This window comes from Nannobrachium achirus, assembly GCF_963921795.1.
Source record: "Nannobrachium achirus genome assembly, chromosome: 22".
Lineage (NCBI taxonomy): Eukaryota > Metazoa > Chordata > Actinopteri > Myctophiformes > Myctophidae > Nannobrachium > Nannobrachium achirus.
The window spans coordinates 12,487,240-12,505,832 of record NC_137829.1 but is presented as its reverse complement, the minus strand read 5'-3'; the positions used below and the strand labels follow the sequence as shown (position 1 = coordinate 12,505,832).

The window sequence follows — 18,593 nt, the reverse complement described above, 5'->3', positions numbered from 1 at the left end:
GTATTATTTGTGTATTTGAAATACTTGAAAGTTTTAAAGAAAATGAGCCTAAAATACAAAATAGGAACACTAAGGTCAAAGTGGTTAAATAAAAAGCAGTCATGATGACAGGGACCATTTCTTCCAGGACATGCAGTAGTGGTGGGGCATTTTTGTGGAAACGCAAATGTACCTTTTGAGCCTGAACTGTTTTATCCACTCTACATAATGAAGAAAAACTGCACTAACATGCACTAAGAGACAGGAGGGCAATTTTGATACAATAGTTGGATTAGCTCAGAGGTCGCGGGTGGGTTGGGGTTGGGGTTACATAGGGTAGGATAGGATAATACTTTATTAATCACCCAGGGGGACATTCATTCTGCCAGGAATGAGAAGTATTTGGTTGTGACAGATACAGTAGGGCAAAGGTTGGACCTTTCACCCCCACGCTATTGAAGCTGTCAGATGGAAACCTCATTATGTCCAAAACGGTTACTTTTCTGGATCCAAATGTCAAAATAGCTAAAATAGCACATCTTTTGAACACATCCAGGCTCCCTATGTACATGTCCAGCTTTACCTCAGCGAAGCTGCAGACAGGCCAGGTGTCTCCACAGACACTGCAACTGCACTGTGTACAGTGGTGGGCAGTAACTGAGTAAATTAATTTGAGTAGTATACTTAAAGGACAACTTTGTTTTTTTACAACAAGGGTTCATATTTTAGATTGTAATTAGAGAAAAGAAAAGATGAGTGTTAAAATGTTTTCATTTACTGCTTTCTATTGTTTTTGCAATTTTAGTAGTTTGATTTCAGTGGGTGGGGGCATGTGTACAAGTGGCTAAACATGTCTTTTTAGACAGAAAAAGCCGGAAATGTCTTTGTTACTATTTACACCAGCCACCATAAGTCACATCTGCCCATGAAAGATTGCGGTACATCTTGGGAATGTCTAAAAAAATACATATTTAGCCACTTGCATGCATGCCCCCAACCTGGGGGCATGGAATTTTCACTATTTTAAATCATTTTAAAAATGATACATACAAAACTAACGGTTTTGGACAGAGGGTTTCTACCCGACAACAACGATATACAGTATCTTACCTCGGGGAAGCTACAGGAGGGCCAGGTGTCTCCACAGACACTGTACTGGGACTCCAGGGTGCAGTTGAGCAGGTGGGCGTGGCAGGCGTTGACGCTGTGGCGGCTGATGTTGAGGCGTGAGCCGATGCAGGCGCGCAGGTCCCGGGTGCTGCAGGTGAACTAACGGGAGGGGAGAGGAGAGAGGAACACTTGAGGATTGGACGGTGCAGAGAGAGCAGTGATTCTTCAACCTGTGGACCGGGGAGAGCACTAGCGCTGGCCTGCGGGACGCGAGGATATTGCCAAGAGGGCCCCCAAATAATTGGCAAAAAAAAGAAATAATAATAATAGTGACACCATTAACTCAGTCGGTGCCATATTTAAAGTGGGATGACCTCTTATATTGCCGGGTTCGCCAACAAAGGGTTAAAAAAATAGTGTGCACGCTGGTGCACACATTCGTGCACAGATCATGCACTATGCATGTGCATGCTTTTCACAGCTTTCAAACAAAAAAATCCGCTTGGAAATCCGTTCAGGCATTCAGGAGAAAGGAGCCCTTATGTTTTCTTCAAATGTAAACAAACATGGCTGCCATGTTTGAAAGATGGGGTTGGTATGGGGGTTAAACATGCAATTTCGCGATCGCGATCATGCCTAGTACACTGTTGGAGGTCCAAAAACATTTTTTTTTTTTTTAAATGTTTCAAAAAAAAAAAATTTTGTTTTTAATAAAAAAAAAAAAAAAGACGTTCAGAAGACGTCTGGCAGGGAGGTCCATAGTGAAAAAGACGTTTTAAAGACGTTTTTATCATAGAAACATATTTTTTGGCAGGGTATGAGTTAAAGGAGTAGTGAGTTTTGACTTTTTTTTCTCCTATTGATTATTCACGCCATGGAGACTTGAGTTCAATAATATTTTTAGTTTTTTGTAGCATTCCTAAGACAAAAATTTGATTACAATAAATGTACCCCCATTGATTCCGGGACGGGGACCTAAATGCATTTGGGTCCTCATCCGGAATCAATGGGGGTACATTTACTATAATCACATTTTTGTCTTAGGAATGCGACAAATACATTTTATTTTAATTGAACTAAAGTCTGAACGGTGTGAGTAATCAATAGAAAAAAAGTCATTTCGGGGGTGAACTACTCCTTTAAATAAGAACTTAAAGTATGCTACGATGGTTTCATTCATCCAAGCCAGAACACAATCAGCTGATTGATCACTAAAATGAACATGGAGGCCATATGGGTGGTCCCTGATCCAGAAGAGGTTACACCTGCAAACCTGTGAAGTTGAATAACTTTAAATTCTGATTCTGATATCGCTTGACAGATGCAGAGCCGCACTGTGCGTAGGAGTTTATTTGGTCTCACAGCCTGTCAACACTTTCAAAATCTTCTCATGCGATGCTAATCATGCCGTCGTGGGCTTCTATTCGACTTGGGGGGGAGGTGCAACTTACCATGTTGACGAAAGCTGAGAGAAAGACGATGAGGATGGTGAAGACCCCCACCAGGGTGCTGTGGAGCCTGGACTGGACTATCCTCTTGGACAGAGTCTGCAGGGGCACTGGGAAGAACTAGCAGCACAAAGGTAGAGGAGGAGAGGGGAGATAAAGCCAGAGTTATCGTCACTGTCGGTTTCAAATGTGTAAATTGTTTCGTAAAGTAAAGCCCGGCTTTTAGGATATATATACAACCGCACCATAACCAAAAAGGCAATTCAGATTTATAACTAGAAAAGATGCAATTGGAAATTGCAAGTGTGGTTGCATATTTATTGCCTGGATAGCCAGAACATCACCACTCCCCCAAATAGCCTCGCCCGTTAATGAAGACATTACCGAGAGCGCTCTAATATACCAAACTCTACTGACATCATCACCAGGCTGGTCCCTCACTGGCTGTAGGGGGACACCTACATACATACATACATACATTACCAGAATCCCAGACGTTTCAGGGCTACGGTCTTCAAAAATCGCAATCACCTATTGATTCAAGGTTAAAACCCATTCACAAATAAAGTTTATCTAGAATAAATTAAGTTTCCCCACGACTACAGTGTGTTGCCCTGTTGGGCAACCACACTAATGACACTACACACCCTCTTCGCCCCTCATTTGAGCTGTTAACATCGGGCAGGAGGCTTAGAGTACCTCTAGCAAAGAAAATGTTTGAATAGTTCCAACCCCTACAGCTCTTGATCACTGTTGCACTGTTGCTATGTCATTGGATGCATTTTATATAGCATTTGTGTATTCTGTCACTTTGTATATGTTATTGTTGTATACTGACTGACTGCCTGTGTACAAAGACAAATTTCCATGTTATGCAAAGTTTGATGGACAATAACGTTTTCTTATCTTCATCACACAATACTTTCACACAAAACTAGTGAAAACAGCTGATCTACATGCACACAACGCCTCGCAACATGAGGCGTTGTGTGCTTGTAGATCGTCTGTTTTCACTATTTTTAAATCATTTTTGAAATGATAAATACAAAACGAACGGTTTTGGACATACAAGGTTTCCACCCGACAACAACATTATACTTAGTTATGCGCGGCTAACTAACGGTGGGCATGCCCGTGCCTAATTCAGTATAACTCTGGCTTTACGGCGGTGGAAGGAAGGAATGAACACTGCTAAATGCCTAAACTGTAAACTGTAACACCTTTTGTTACAGTCGAGGAAACTCTTATCTCCGTATTTTAACTTTTGGTGTTTTTTTTTCGTAAATTAATACACTACTTGACTGTACTACTGCGTCACACAAAAGTATCAAATGTAGCAGATATACACGCTGCATGAAGCCAATCGAGTTTGCCGATCTGCTACTTATTTTGCTACTTTTGAATTTGAATGAAAAGTAACAGTTTTGGATATATGAGGTTTCCACCCGACAGAGACGATACCATAAATTAAAATGTAGAATTTATTGTTATTATTTGTTTACAAATAAGTAAGTATAGACATCAACTTTAAACAACCAAGATAATAATAGTTTTATTTTGAGTGTCACACAAAAGTAGTGAAAATAGTAGATCTACAAGCTTACAATGTGTCGCGATACATGTATTGGACATACAGTGCAAGGTTTCCACCCGACAGCAGCTACAGGTATATGTAAATTTAGGGGTACCAAGAATTGCATGATCTCCCAGACATAAAAATGTACAATAATACAGCCGGAATGTTTCCATATATAATGTATAACAGTGACTTGACAGATAAAACACTCCAATAAAAACGCTAAAGTGGGAGAGGCCGCCTGGTTCTTTTCTTTCATCTCTTATTTCCCTCACGACCTATCGTCAGTCCAGACTGAGCCAGCAGAGTGAGAGAAAACCGGAAATTAATCTAAAAGGTTATCCCAAGGGCTGCCACGGCTGTTATGCTCTCTGACGTCATCGGCCAACAGTGCTTTCTTCAAAGACCAATACCAGAGATAAACACACCCAGAGTGAGGCAATTACTACTGTCTGTCAATATGCCAGCCAGCTGTACCGGCAGCCCAGAGGCATACCTGACCATGATGCGAAAGACACACACACACACACACACACACACACACACACACACACACGCACACACACACACACACACACACACACACACACACACACACACACACACACACACACACACACACACACACACACACAGAGAGAGAAGTAGAAAATCAAGAAAATCAATGGCAACCTCCCAGGTGTACTGTAGTAGTAGTAGTGCTGCTCATACAACATTCTGTCATGTTGTCAGAACAAAGCCGTGATAAACGAGGCCTTCTCGGACAAATGAACCGCACTGCATCACAGGTGGACTCCAGGTTAGAGGCTTAATGGGTTCTCTAATATCACCTACAACAGTGGTTCTCAAACATTTTCATGTCAAAGACTCATACATTGATATGCATTTGGGCTGCGGAGTGCGGACCCCCCCCCCCCCATGTTTTACAATTTGTCCTGATTTTTCCAAACATTGTGTAGCATTTTGACGTGTTGTGCGCATTGTGTAGTACTACATTTCAAAGACAAGTGTTGAACTTCTGAACTTCATTATGAGCTTGTAGATTGGCTATTTTCTGTTGTTTTTTTTTTTCTTCATGTTTTGATATTTTGGGGGGACATTTCTACATTTCAAAACAGCAAAGCATTAATTTAAAAAAAGAGAATGTACTTTGTAATTTGTACTATTGAATTTTTAAAAGCTTTTACTTTTGAATGCTTAAGAGCAAGTACTTTAAAAGCAAGTACTTGTGTATTTGAGTACTTTAGCTCAAATACACATACCGGTGTCACTGAACAACATTAACCTGTAGTGGAGAAATATTTGACCAGGAGTATTTATACTTCAACTCAATTACTGGAGTTGAGTACTTTGTCCACCTGTTGCCCTACTGATCATCATCTGAGTCAGCAGCATCTTTTGGGTGAGAAAGTTTCCAATATAACATAACTGGGAGAGGTCCAAACCTGTTTGATATGACCATGGGAACAACATGAAACATTTCACTCTACATGCTTTTTCAATCCTTCCAATCACTTCTTACAGTATATTCTTAGCTTTAACAGATAACAGACTAACATGTCTCTTCCTTGACTGTACGTCACATTTGAGACATTGATGACGCACGTTTTGACTAGAGTTGTTCCGATACCGATACCAGTACCGGAAATGCTGGTATCAGTATCGGCGTGTATGCCAGTCTACAGTATGCCGTTCCCATACAACATCATTTATCACATGATGATATGTCATTTGAATGCTTCAGTTGCACTACTGTTTTATATTTCACAGTTTTATTTATTCCTAGATCAGTGGTTCTCAAAAAACTTGTTACAGACCAAAAGACCTGTTACAGACCTGCAAGGGTCCATTTGTTATAGACCTTTGTTACATACAGACCTGTAAGGGTCCATTTGTTATATTATCCCAGGACCCCACTTTGAGAAACCCTGTCCTAGTGGTATCGTATCAGTACTCTGTATCGACCTATAAGCAAATTATCTGAATCGGTATCAGGAAGGACATTTCTTATGTGTACATCTCTAGTTTTGACCAGGAAATACTCACCCCAAAACAGGAGTAGACGGTGGAGATGAACATGACGACCATCAGGATGACCAGACAGGTGATGAAGAAGCCTAGCATCATCAGACTAGAACTGGGAACAGACAAGAAGAAAAGACAGGCGAGGATGTGAGTGCATGTGTGAGATTGTGTGTGTGTGTGTGTGTGTGTGTGTGTGTGTGTGTGTGTGTGTGTGTGTGTGTGTGTGTGTGTGTGTGTGTGTGTGTGTGTGTGTGTGTGTGTGTGTGTGTGATGTGCACCTTTCTAACTTGCATGTTTTGCTATTTATAACCCATTTCCCACTTCCCACCTTAATTCCTGGATTACACAAATATGTGCTATTTTATGGTCCCTCAAGGCTCTATACTCGCCCCCCCTTCTTTTTCCCCAATCTCTTTGTCAAATGTTCGCCTATTATGACATGCCGAGAATCATGATGCCAGGGTCCATGTGGTTTATAATAAAATAGGTCAAAAGAGAATGGAGGTCAGTGTAGAGAAGATCGAAAATACGTATTTTTTTTTGTAAATCTCTCTCGTAGTGAGCTCTAATCACGCTGAATTTGATTCAACACGCTTTCATAGCTGCAGCATCCAGCTCGGAGTATAAAGCAGCTTCATTAAAGCAGCCGTTTCATCTTTGTCCCCTTTAATGAGAACTGTCATCTACACGTTGTTCTCTTCCTGCTCAGACCTACTGAGCCAGCCTTTCACGTCTTTCAAAACGATCGAATTTGACATTTCCTCACAATTCAAAGCCCCTCTGGGGAGAGAATGGCCTTTCACAAACACAAGACCATCTGTGAAAGTGAAAGTGGTCCAAGGGGGGTGTGTGTATGAGTGTGTGCGTGTGTCAGTGTGTGTGTGTGTGCGTGTGTCCGTGTGTGTGTGTGTGTGTGTGTGTGCGTGTGTCAGTGTGTGTGCGTGTGTGTGTGTGTGTGTGTGTGTGTGTGTGTGTGTGTGTGTGTGTGTGTGTGTGTGTGCGTGTGTGCATGTGTGTGTGTAGGTGAAGGGCCTATAAACCCAGTTAGGTCTGGAACGCATTATTACGCATTATTATTTTATTTTATGCTATTTTTTTTAAATCGTGAAGATTTTAATATTTTGACCCGATTCTATAAATGTCTTCTAAATCCTTCTAAGCTTTTTGAAAAACGCATGTTTATTTGTAAGTGTTTTTCAAACTTTTTCATGTCAAGGAGGACCCATAGAATTATATGTATTTGGCCACCAAGCTTGTAGATAGCAGATAGTGCCGCGCTGTGAGCTTGTATAAAAGTATAAAATAATTCCCGCGGCCTTAATGGGTTAAGCGAGAAGAGGACTCACTCGGGAACGATGACGATCTGGATGAAGCAGACGAAGAGGAAGACGAGCGAGGCACAGGCCACGTAGGCACCGAACTTGGAGTCCACCTGCCGGGAGTACTGAAGGAGGAGGAGACAAAGAAACAAGAACCATGCATTATCACCAGACATCGCCTGGAAAGAAACAATACTGGCTACTGTGACAAAATGAGTGGAACTGCTAAAAATTATAAGAAAGAGAAAAGAAATGTTTTAGTTTAAAGGAGGTCCAAATACAGTACATGCCAATTTGACATCAGTTGCTCCATTTTCAGGGATTGTTTTACTTTTTGTCCAAAATCATCAAAATGCTAGAAAACGTACCGGAATAATTGCCTCAATGTATGTTAGCTTAAAGAAGCAGTGCCACGATTGATTTTGATATGGTGTTTATCTAAGGACTCGCCATTACTTCTCTAGAAGACCACCCAATGGTTCAAATGTGCAATGTGTCTTGCCTGTGTATTTTCACATTCCCAATGTAAGCTGCAGGCTTCTCTAGCAAACGGGAACATTGCCAGGACTCCTGGTGTATCAGGACCATGTACATCCCATTACATTGACTTAAAATTGAATTTTACAAGTTTGGAAAGATTTGAAAAAAATATTTTCTTTATGTACATACTGTATATGTGGAAAAGATAAATAAAAAGATAAAATGCAGTTATATAGTCGAGGAGCCAATATGCATAAGTCACAGTACACTATACAGAACGGTAGTCTTTTAATATACTGTATTGGAGTGAAAGCCAAGTATCCAAAAACTACAAATACTCAAGTAAAATAGAGATACCGGTACTAAAATGTTTTAGTTATGTACAGTACTCAAGTAAATGTACTTGTTTACTGCATGTCCACCACTGGTTTATTTGTCACACATGATCTCACAAAACAACATCTTCAGATGTGCTCCAGGCACTACTAGATGCTACCCAGAAAAACATGGCAACAGACAGAGGAACAATCAGAAAGCATTTTTAAACGGTGTCTCGTTTGCCCTTGTCCCCTGTCCTTCTCGCTCTGACTTTCAAGTCTAACCTTCCTCCTCACTTGCAGGTGTAGTTTTGGCACCTACCGGCGCTGTATCTCCTCACTATTCACACCTCTCTCTCTATCCTCACTTTCTCCCGTCTTCCTTTTGAACTGTGCTTTAATTGAAACACCACCTCCTACACACACACATACTTCAAAGGACAGTAATTGGACTGGATTTTGAAGAGTGGAGTGCTGTGAGAAAGATTGCTTGTTGCGGCCAACTACACGGTGTGATATTGGCAATGTGTGTATTTGTTTGCCCGCGTATATGTGTGTATGTTACATGGATGTTTTCCATTTGTTTGTTTGTGTGTGTGTGTGTGTGTGTGTGTGTGTGTGTGTGTGTGTGTGTGTGTGTGTGTGCAAGGGCGTCACAAGGGGGAAAAAGTGGGACTGAGTTACTATAGGGCCCAAGGCGGAGGGATCCTAATTATTTTATACTTTAGCTATTGAAAAATAGCAGCTTGAAAAGTCGTAAAATGTGTGCAAATCTTTGAATATATGTATTTTTTAAGCGAACATTTGTAACTCAAATTTTGTTCCTGGGGGGGTCCATTTTGGGGGTCCTTCACATGAAAAAGTTTGAGCACCACTGATTTCACGATTTTTCTCGCAGCGCAGCACTCGGTGCCGCACTGTGAGCTTGTAGATCTGCTATTTTTCAATAGTTAAAGCACAAAATAATGTGTAATAATGGTTCCCAGTCTAAATGGGTTAAACCCTCTCCCCCTATGAAGAACATTCATGGGGGCCCATGAATGTTCTGTACCCAGGGCCCAGAATTTGGTGCGACACCCCTGTGTGTGTGTGTGTGTGTGTATGTTTGTGTGCGCGCGTGTGCGTGTGTGTGTGTATGTGTGTGTGTGTGTGTGTGTGTGTGTGTGTGTGTGTGTGTGTGTGTGTGTGTGTGTGTGTGTGTGTGTGTGTGTGTGTGTATACTGTACGTCCGTACCTTTTTCTCCAGGTCGGGCTCTCGAAAGGTGAGCAGAAACTTCTTGACGTGCTCCGAGCGCAGCCGGTCGATGCTGCGTGCGTCGATGGCTCTGCCGAGAAACTCGTCGACCTCGTCCTCTGGGTTGAGGTTTTCTTGCGTGTTTCTGAAAATGAAATGTCTAGATAACACACAAGACGAGACCAGCTGTTGTTTGCCTCTCAGGGGATTCTGAGTGTATATGCAACAGCTCTGCTGTTTTCTCAGATGTTCTCACCTGCCAGTGAGGAGCCCCCACCGGGAGGACATAGAGCCGTCATCCTACTCTTCCTGCCCAACACTCCCTGCTGACAAGTGCTGCCCCAGCCCGTAGGCAGTGATATCATCCTCCCAGCCCAACTTCCCTCCCCGAACACCAGGTTATATTATGCACAGCAGCCATATTGGAGAGAAGTTGGGTCTCTTCTCACTTCCTTCAAAGGTGTTACCAATGATACTAATGAAGGCTCTGTTCCATTTAGTGTAGCACAGTGGTTCTCAAACTTTTTAATTTCAAGGTCCCCCATAACTCTTGAGAGTGTACAAAAGGAACCAAATGGACCCTTATGGTCCATTTGGTTATATCAGAGAGTTTTGAGAGCCAACATGCACAATATCACACCCTGACTCTGTTTGACAAGAATGGAACAGAGCCTTCATTAGTATCATTGGTAACACCTGTGAAGGAAGTGAGAAGAGACCCAACTTCTCTCCAAAATGGCTGCTGTGCATAATATAGCCAATTGTGTTCGTATAGACGCCTGACAATGCCGGATGCGCCACAGCAACCCACAGCCTCCACTGTGGTGGGCAGACACTTTACCACTGCGCCACCTGAGCGCCCTGAAAGATGATGTTTTGTATTACATGTCTTATAGCCGATGACAAACCACCTAACATCGATTATACCCTTTTCGCAGGCATCAATGACCCCCAAAACCAAATAGAAATGACATGTGCTTGTTGTATTCTCTCATATTAACCCATTTAGGACTGAGTCAGATTCTAAAAATACAGTATTTGCTCAATAAATAGAATATGTTGCTACAGTACATAATATACTGTAGGCCTACATAGCAACAAGAAACCCAAAAGGGGTTCCCGTCCTGAAAGGTATAGTTACAAAATGGGGTTCCTGCCCCAAAATGGGTTAAAGCTGCAGTCCGGAACTTATTTTAATGAACACAATGTTATTTTAACCAATCTGTATGGTGGCGTATGTTAATACAATATAACTAGTATGATTGTGATGATTGGTCTTAAAGTGTCCCAGGACTAATCAGTTTGGGGACCCCCGTGGGGGTCCAGACCCACAGGTTGATAACCACTGCTCTAGAACACCCACAAAAACACAATCCTTTTTCGGTTCCCCACCCACAAGCTGGGCCAATTGTGTGCCTTGAAGCATCCGGCCAGCCAGAGAAGTTCTTTACCCCTGTGCCATACAGACACCCCACCCTGTAGACAATATGCCTTCCGGTGTGTTCCAAGATTTCTAGCGGATGTCTGCGTTTAACGGACGTTACGTCATGCGGTGCGGGTCTGTTTACATTCCCCAGCGAAAAAACTAAAATAGATTGTAGCTCTTAACTCACTCTTAATAGGTGTAACATTGCTTGAATCAATGTTTTTGTTTGTATATTGTTTATTGCGTGCGCAACCGACGGAGCAGGAGACGTAATTTCGTGCAGGGAATACGTTTGCAGGAACACCGCACCGTGAAAAAAATACAGCTTCCGGTGAAATTCCTACGGCGGAAGTTGAACGCTTTCTGCCTTCTATTGTCACCAGGCTTTTCTCTTCGGAGATGAGTAAGCCTGGCTACGCGAGGCTACAGACACCCGGGGTAAACATTGTTGATAGGAAAGCCCAAGGAGGAGAAGAGCAAAGACGACGAGTGGAACAATATTTGGGACATAACATAGTCTTATGTTAATCAACTCTAAGAGATGAATAAGGTTGCCACAACGATCACCACCATTATTAACCACTTTTGCCCTATATACTGCGCCATAGTGCGAATAGTGGAAATAGATGATCTACAAGTCATTAGTGCACCCCAATGCAATGAGTTGTAAGCTTGTAGATCTGATATTTGTGCTCTTTTTGACAATGTTTTTTTAAAGATTTCGCCTGTATAAATGAAATGCCGAAAAATTTCATAGGGGTGTAACGATACATTTTAATAGCGATTCGATACATATCACGATACATGGTTGACGATACGATACATGAACGATATTGGTTTATTCATGGTGATACGATACGATTTGATTCAATGATTTAAAATCGATATAGTAACTATTTTGCAAAGAAATTAAATCTGTGTGAAAGGTGTGGGATAGTGCAGGTTTTAAAGGGAAAAATGTATTATGGATATAAATAAGTAAACACAGTGATTATCTGCCAAATACATGGACATTGTATATTGACAAACCTGCACCATGACATGAACCCAGAGAATACACAAATTTATCGATAGACCAGTGTAGCTATATGGAAAGGAAAAGTAATTAAACCCCTCCTTTTAATTTTTTCTTCTTAAAAATGCTAAATACAATGAACACGTAGGTAGTATCGATACAATCGATTCTTTGCACTGCCAATTCGATACGATACAAATACAAACGATACGATTCGATTTTAGTTGTTTTCATTTCGATATACTTCGATTTTTTAAGTTAAAAACGATATTTCGATGCAGTTACTATATCGTTACACCCCTATGAAAAAAACAGGCTGATAGTTATTAATACAAGCAGCCCATCACCTTGGCATACAGGAAAAAAGGCATGAGACTGGGTGGGGTAGGAAGGAGGGGACATCTGTACTCACTTGTCCTTGGGGTCTTCGAATCCCTAGAAGACAGGAAAGAGAGACTGTTAAGTGGGAAAAGACATTATCTGGGACTCAAGTAATCTGACAGCAATATACGGTATGCTACCCCCGACTGGCTCTCACAAAGGCCCACTTTATCTGGACATGTCCGGAAGGACCAAGTTCTAATTCATTTTAAGAAATCCCCAATAAAAAGAGGAAATTAAATCTGTTCAGGTGATTACAAGTCGTTCGACATGGGCTTAGACCAGGCCAACATGGTGATTTCACTACAACAATGTTGGACAAGGCCCGTCAGATTATGTGCGCTTCTTTGTGTAATAATGTTTTTTATATAGTACAGTCACTACTAATACTAATACCAGCATCTGATTGGTATAACGTGACACTGATATCAGTCTTTACAGGTCAAGAGTTCAGTCATCACTACAGTACATATCTAGAGAAAACAGCATTCACCTCATTACTTGCTCCAGCAGAGCGCGCAAGTACTGCGTTCATAGGTATGCATGTATGTAGGTAGGGAGGTAGGGAGCTGTGGGTGCTTAAACCCGTAGCCCAATCAGGGACCACCATTTCTAGCAACGTCATCATTAACAGCCAATGAGGGACCAGCATTCCCGGTGATGCCAGTGGTGATGTCACTGGCATCGCCAATGGTGATGCCAGTGGTGAGCGCAGCTCATGGCACGCTCTGCTGGTGCACTTTCGACAGAGTGCAGTTCTAGTTCATACTGTAATCAAACTTTGTGCAGCTTTCATTTCAGCTACGGTCAGCACCCGAGGTGTGATGAAATAAATTGCTTATTTGAGAAAAGGAATGAAATACAGCAGAAGGTGTCAGGTCAGAGACTAGGACATCCGGCGAAGGTGGACAGGTGGACATCCGGCCAAAAATAACACATCTATAAGCTCACAATGTGTAACTTGCAACATGGCATGCTGTGAGCTTGTAGATTGGACATTTTCAGGGAAGATATTAATTTTGGTGAAGAGGGGAAAAAAAGCGGGGGCTAGTATAGAACCATGGGGAACTCTGGTCAACTATGTGTTTAAACAGCTTTAAGTGCTTAAGAATCTCAATGCTTAACACAATGCCATCTGTGTCAAACTGCAGCAGGGGATTGGCATCTCCCTTTTTATTCTCAACATTTTAGCTCAGCATGGCTTGAAGCAAAGCTCTAGCAAAAACAACAACAACAACAACTAATAACCCACTATCAAGTAGCCTAAGTACTGTAAGTCATTATTATTTGATTTATTTCCTTGGTAAGCAGAGAAAATAATAAGCAGAGCGATCAAGGAAAGATGTGTACTTGAACAGAAAGGGAGCTGTTATTACATCCTCAAAGACAATGAGATGAAAGTTTAGTTTGAGATGAAAGTTGGTAATTAGACTCCCTCGCCCACTCCCTCATTCCTTATCACGCTGCCTGATGACACTAATAGAAGCAGCCTGTACCAGAGATCATTATGGCAGTGGTGATACAGGTTCATTATAGCAGCCAGGCTGGCTCCAAATGTGTGCCACCATTGCCCTCTTGTGGATACACACAACAATACAAGCCAATAGGATGGTAGCCCACTATATTAAAACACTTGAACCCTCCATAGTATAGTTAGTAAACTAATACTTACTGTACTGTATTTGACTGGGATCGGCTCTGTACTTGGTCCCCCACCCCTCTATACCAGATCTCTTTGCAAAAGATAGCAGAGTGCTGTGAGCTTGTAAATCGCCTATTTTCTTACAACCAGCCTTGTCTAAAATACTTTTTACGACATCCAGGCTGAAGATTTGAAAAAAAAAAACTTGCCACACGTTCACTTTTACTCGTGCACCTGTGACAATGAATGAAACAATGAATAACAAATTCATTGTTTATTATTCACATGTAGTGTACAGTACATTGTACAATACACTGCATAGAATACAGCCAGTGTTACCAGATTTTGCGAGAGGAACAAAACATGAAGCACATCTACAGACTCACAAGCTTGAGATCTGCTATTTTCAACAAAAATCTAGAATATCTTTAAAACATTAAATATCTGCACAGATCTTTTTTTGGGGTCCCTGGCACAAAATATGTGTTTGCCCATAAACAAATAAAAATTAGTTTAGGGGTCCTTGACATGAAACTGTTTGACAACCACTGGTTTAAACAACATTAGGCAGGAAGCCCAAATAAACAACTACTGTACACTTTAGAAACCCGCCCGAAAAGAACACAAAACGCAACGATTTCACAATTGTCCAATGTTTCATTTGGTATTAAAAAGTCCTTAAATTGTCACTTTAGAAATATGCAGATAAACTCCATACACTTAAACGTTATGTTGGTTTGTTTACTGTTGAGTAAGAAAACAATGTTGCACATTAAGTTAATCATCTGGCGACCCCCCAAAATAGTTTGGGGACCCCCCTGGGGGTCCCGACCCACAGGTTGAGAACTACTGCTTTGCACTACAGTACATATCATGTAGAACACATAGCTCAACACCTCATAATGTCACTCTCTCACACTGCCGCTGCTCTGCTCTGCCTGTCTGTCTCTGGATACTCTTCTGTCTTCCCCATCTCCCTTCCACACACAAGCGAACATGCACACGCGTGTGCGCGCACACACACACACACACACACACACACACACACACACACACACACACACACACACACACACACACACACACACACACACTGTACACACACTGTACACACACTGTACACAACTACACACACACTCACTCACACAAAGAAATATTCTCTCATGGCCCTTCGCCTGCCTTCCTATGCTCTCGCGCCATCACCGCTGCTTACTTTATCTTTAATGGGTGCTGGGTGATTTATGTGCAATGTAGAAGTCGAGGGGAAGGGACAGTGAGAGAGGAAAGAGAGCGACATGATGCAGAGACAGATACAGAAAAGGGAGCGAGCGAGAGGACAGGATGAGGGGAAAGTAAAACAAACATAGCATGTAGAGTACGTTCAACAGGCCACATCAACAGGCCACCATCTCAGTAACCACATTTATACTTCAGTGTCGCTCACCGAGAAAAAAACTGAGAGATTCTCAAACTGCAATTTATTTTGTTTAAATTACATAAAATGACTATGCATTCACACCTGAGAACAGAGAGGCTGCCACCGGCTCAAAGCCCAACAGAGGAGAAGTCACTATATACCGATACGGACGAACACCTTATGGATCCCACCACAGTTCTAGGCTAACCCCGCTGTGATTGGCCAGAAGTCGATTTTATGACAGTTGTCGTTTTTGCAACTATGCCTAAACCTAGCCTTAACCCTAACCCTAACCTCAGTAAAACTATGCCTACCCCAACCTTAACCCTAACCCTAACCTCAGTAAAACTATGCCTACCCCAACCTTAACCCTAACCCTAACCTCAGTAAAACTATGCCTACCCCAACCTTAACCCTAACCCTAACCTCAGTAAAACTATGCCTACCAGGGAGCCAATAAAGACACAGGGGAGGCGTACACCTCACCTCCCACTTCCTGTCATGCTTAATGCTCCATCGATGTCATGGGGTGAAAATAACATATTCTTGCGGTGCGCGTCGTGAGAATGTAGATCTGTTATTTTGGGCCGCACAACACACGTCATAATCCAAAGAATAAATCAGGCTCGGCCACTCTATTCTCTGCATACTCGTCTCGTTAATTTAGCACTCGATGCGCTCGGCGGGGTACGAGAACATGTCTGACAGCTCATAATCATTGACCACAGGCCAACAAATACAGGCCAACAACACACACACACACACACACACAACTGCAATAGCCAAAGAAGGGTCCAAATAGAGCTCGCTGTGTGAGGCCAGATTCAACTGCGTTGCGGTTGGCACCCAATGTCAGTGTCAATGTTCTGCACACGCTGCACAGCACAGCAAAATCCATACCTTTTTTACAAGTTCAGGGCTGAATTTTGGGAATGTCATTATAGGTGAAAATAAAAAGAAATTCGAACAATTTAGAAAATATTTCGAATCTACAAGCTCACAACACGATGCAGCGCAATACCTTGTGAGCTTTGAAATTTGGTTAAGTCTTTCAGTTGTGAAGTGGCTACAACTCTGAAAACTGCTCTGGCCTTCTGTTGATGAAATAGAGTTGTTGCATGGACACAGAAATAGAGTTGCAGGGACAACTAATGGAAGTCTATTACTTTGTGACCAAACGCTATCTTCTCACCCACAATGGATACATAAATAAAAGCATTCGACGTTCCCGAGACAGCGAGGGAGAGAAAGAGTGAGAGGAAGAAAGGGAGAGTGGGCTGACAACCCAAGATAACAAGCAAAAGATAACACTTTGTGTGTATCTGTGTGTGTGCGTGCGTGTCCCTGCTCATGAGTGAATCACCATTCGCAGAGTTCTCTCAGCTCTGTGGGTGGCCAGAGTGGGAGAAGTAAATAAAGATGTGAAGTGAAAATAGCCGCATCACATTAACACCAAGCCAACCCCCATGTCCTTATAAGCTCTTCCTTGTTCTACCCAAAGCGGACCTACCCTCCCTGGGGAGTTTGCGCCAGTCTTTTTTTCCCCTTCTTCTTCTACACACCCTGCTTAGAGTGTGAATGGAGTGACAGCTTGTTTTGGCATTTTGGTTCAACATGGCTGCCCATGTTTACCCCTGACGGACCCTCCAAGCCACTCCCAGCACTGTGTGTGCATGCGAGGGGGTACACCGCCCCCTCACACACACACACACACACACACACACACACACACACACACACACACACACACACACACACACACACACAAGGGTCTTCTAGGTGTTCGAAATAATAGCCTTTACCACCAGATGAAAGAGAGCGTGTATGAGTGTTTGCTGGGTGCGAATCACTGTGCGATTCAAACGCTGTAGTTTACCCATTGTCATCATCGTGTCATCTAGCCGCTTTTAAGACACATATTAGCTGTTAACTTTCTACGAATGAGGGAACATATTCTTGACCTCTCTCAGGGTATCACTTCAAAATGTATTGTATTTAGTAAACAGCTTCACAGCCTTATTACTACTATGTAGTAAGTAATCTGATTAGTTTGATTACTGTAACGCCCAAACGACACCCATGACTGAATTCAGGGCAATCACTGCGCCTTGGCGCAAGGCAAATTTTACCGTCCTCAAAATATCAAAACAGAATTGGCCACCAGGTCTTACATACCGGTATATAAGACCTGGCGGTAAGTAACACATGGAAAATAGGGCCCTTAGTGTAAATATACAGTATAAATGAGAAACCTTTTAGGCCTAAGTCCGATTTGAAAAAAGCCTTAAAGACCTAAGTCTGATTTGAAAATTACCCACTTTTCTGGAAAACATATCACTCAGCCTCTGTCGCAGTTAGAAACACAAATCCAAAACTATTTGATAGCTTACATCTTTGGCTTTCATAGAAAATAATATGAAAAACTTCAATATTTAAAAAAAAAAATACTGTACTACATACTGTACATGTACTGTAATACACAAAAATGTGTTCCCGAACTGAGGGGGTAATACTCTTTAATGTGTACCCATCCATAATTGGTTAAATAGTTCTAGAATTCTAGAAATTATTTTATCAGGAAAAACATGCAAATGACATTCTACTGTCATTTAACCACTGCATGATACCTGCTCATTTCTACTTGCTTTACTCTGTTTTCTGCAGCAGATAGGAAGCAACTGGTTGCCATAGCGACACTGCGTAGGTGAGTGCTAAACACTGTTGACATTAAATCTAATACTAAGGCTCTCTATCTCATCTCTTTTTTGAGGACTGACAAAAAACAAAAACAAAAAAACTGTTTATGATAACATTTCAGGATAAACATAGACCAGTGTTTCTCAAACTCCCCTTAAATGAACCCTTACTTAATTTGGTTCTATTTGTACACTGTCAAAGGTACAGACTTGTATGGGTCAATTTAGAACCCACAGAGTCCCTGGAATTGAGAACCAATGACATAGACATTTAAAACGGCAAGTCTTAAAGTTTGTTAACAGTATTTGGAAGCTTCTATGCCGTATAGGTACGGGGTGACATGTACTTTTGCCTAATTGGTAACAACAAAAGGTGAGTAGAGTCACAGTCGAGTCAAAGTTGAGCCGGTATCGTGCAGTGGAAATGTACCCAAAGTTAGAAAAGATACAGAATCTATCTCTTAATGTTTATGTGTCAACCTGGAGTTGATGTATTACTTATAGCGAATCTACATCCCCAAACACTGC

At 41.9% G+C, this 18,593-nt stretch overlaps 1 protein-coding gene across 1 annotated transcript in view; it reads right to left on the bottom strand.

Moving 5' to 3' along the window:
- adcy5 (adenylate cyclase 5) overlaps positions 1-18,593 on the bottom strand; it is a gene marked incomplete at both ends in the record, with an annotated part of 131,089 nt that overhangs the window by 8,156 nt on the left and 104,340 nt on the right. Inside the window, 6 exons of the mRNA XM_080753049.1 lie at positions 1,090-1,248; positions 2,541-2,657; positions 6,160-6,250; positions 7,485-7,582; positions 9,489-9,633; positions 12,342-12,364. Coding sequence (XP_080609175.1) covers positions 1,090-1,248; positions 2,541-2,657; positions 6,160-6,250; positions 7,485-7,582; positions 9,489-9,633; positions 12,342-12,364 — 633 coding nt within the window. The remainder of the gene's footprint in view (positions 1-1,089; positions 1,249-2,540; positions 2,658-6,159; positions 6,251-7,484; positions 7,583-9,488; positions 9,634-12,341; positions 12,365-18,593) is intronic.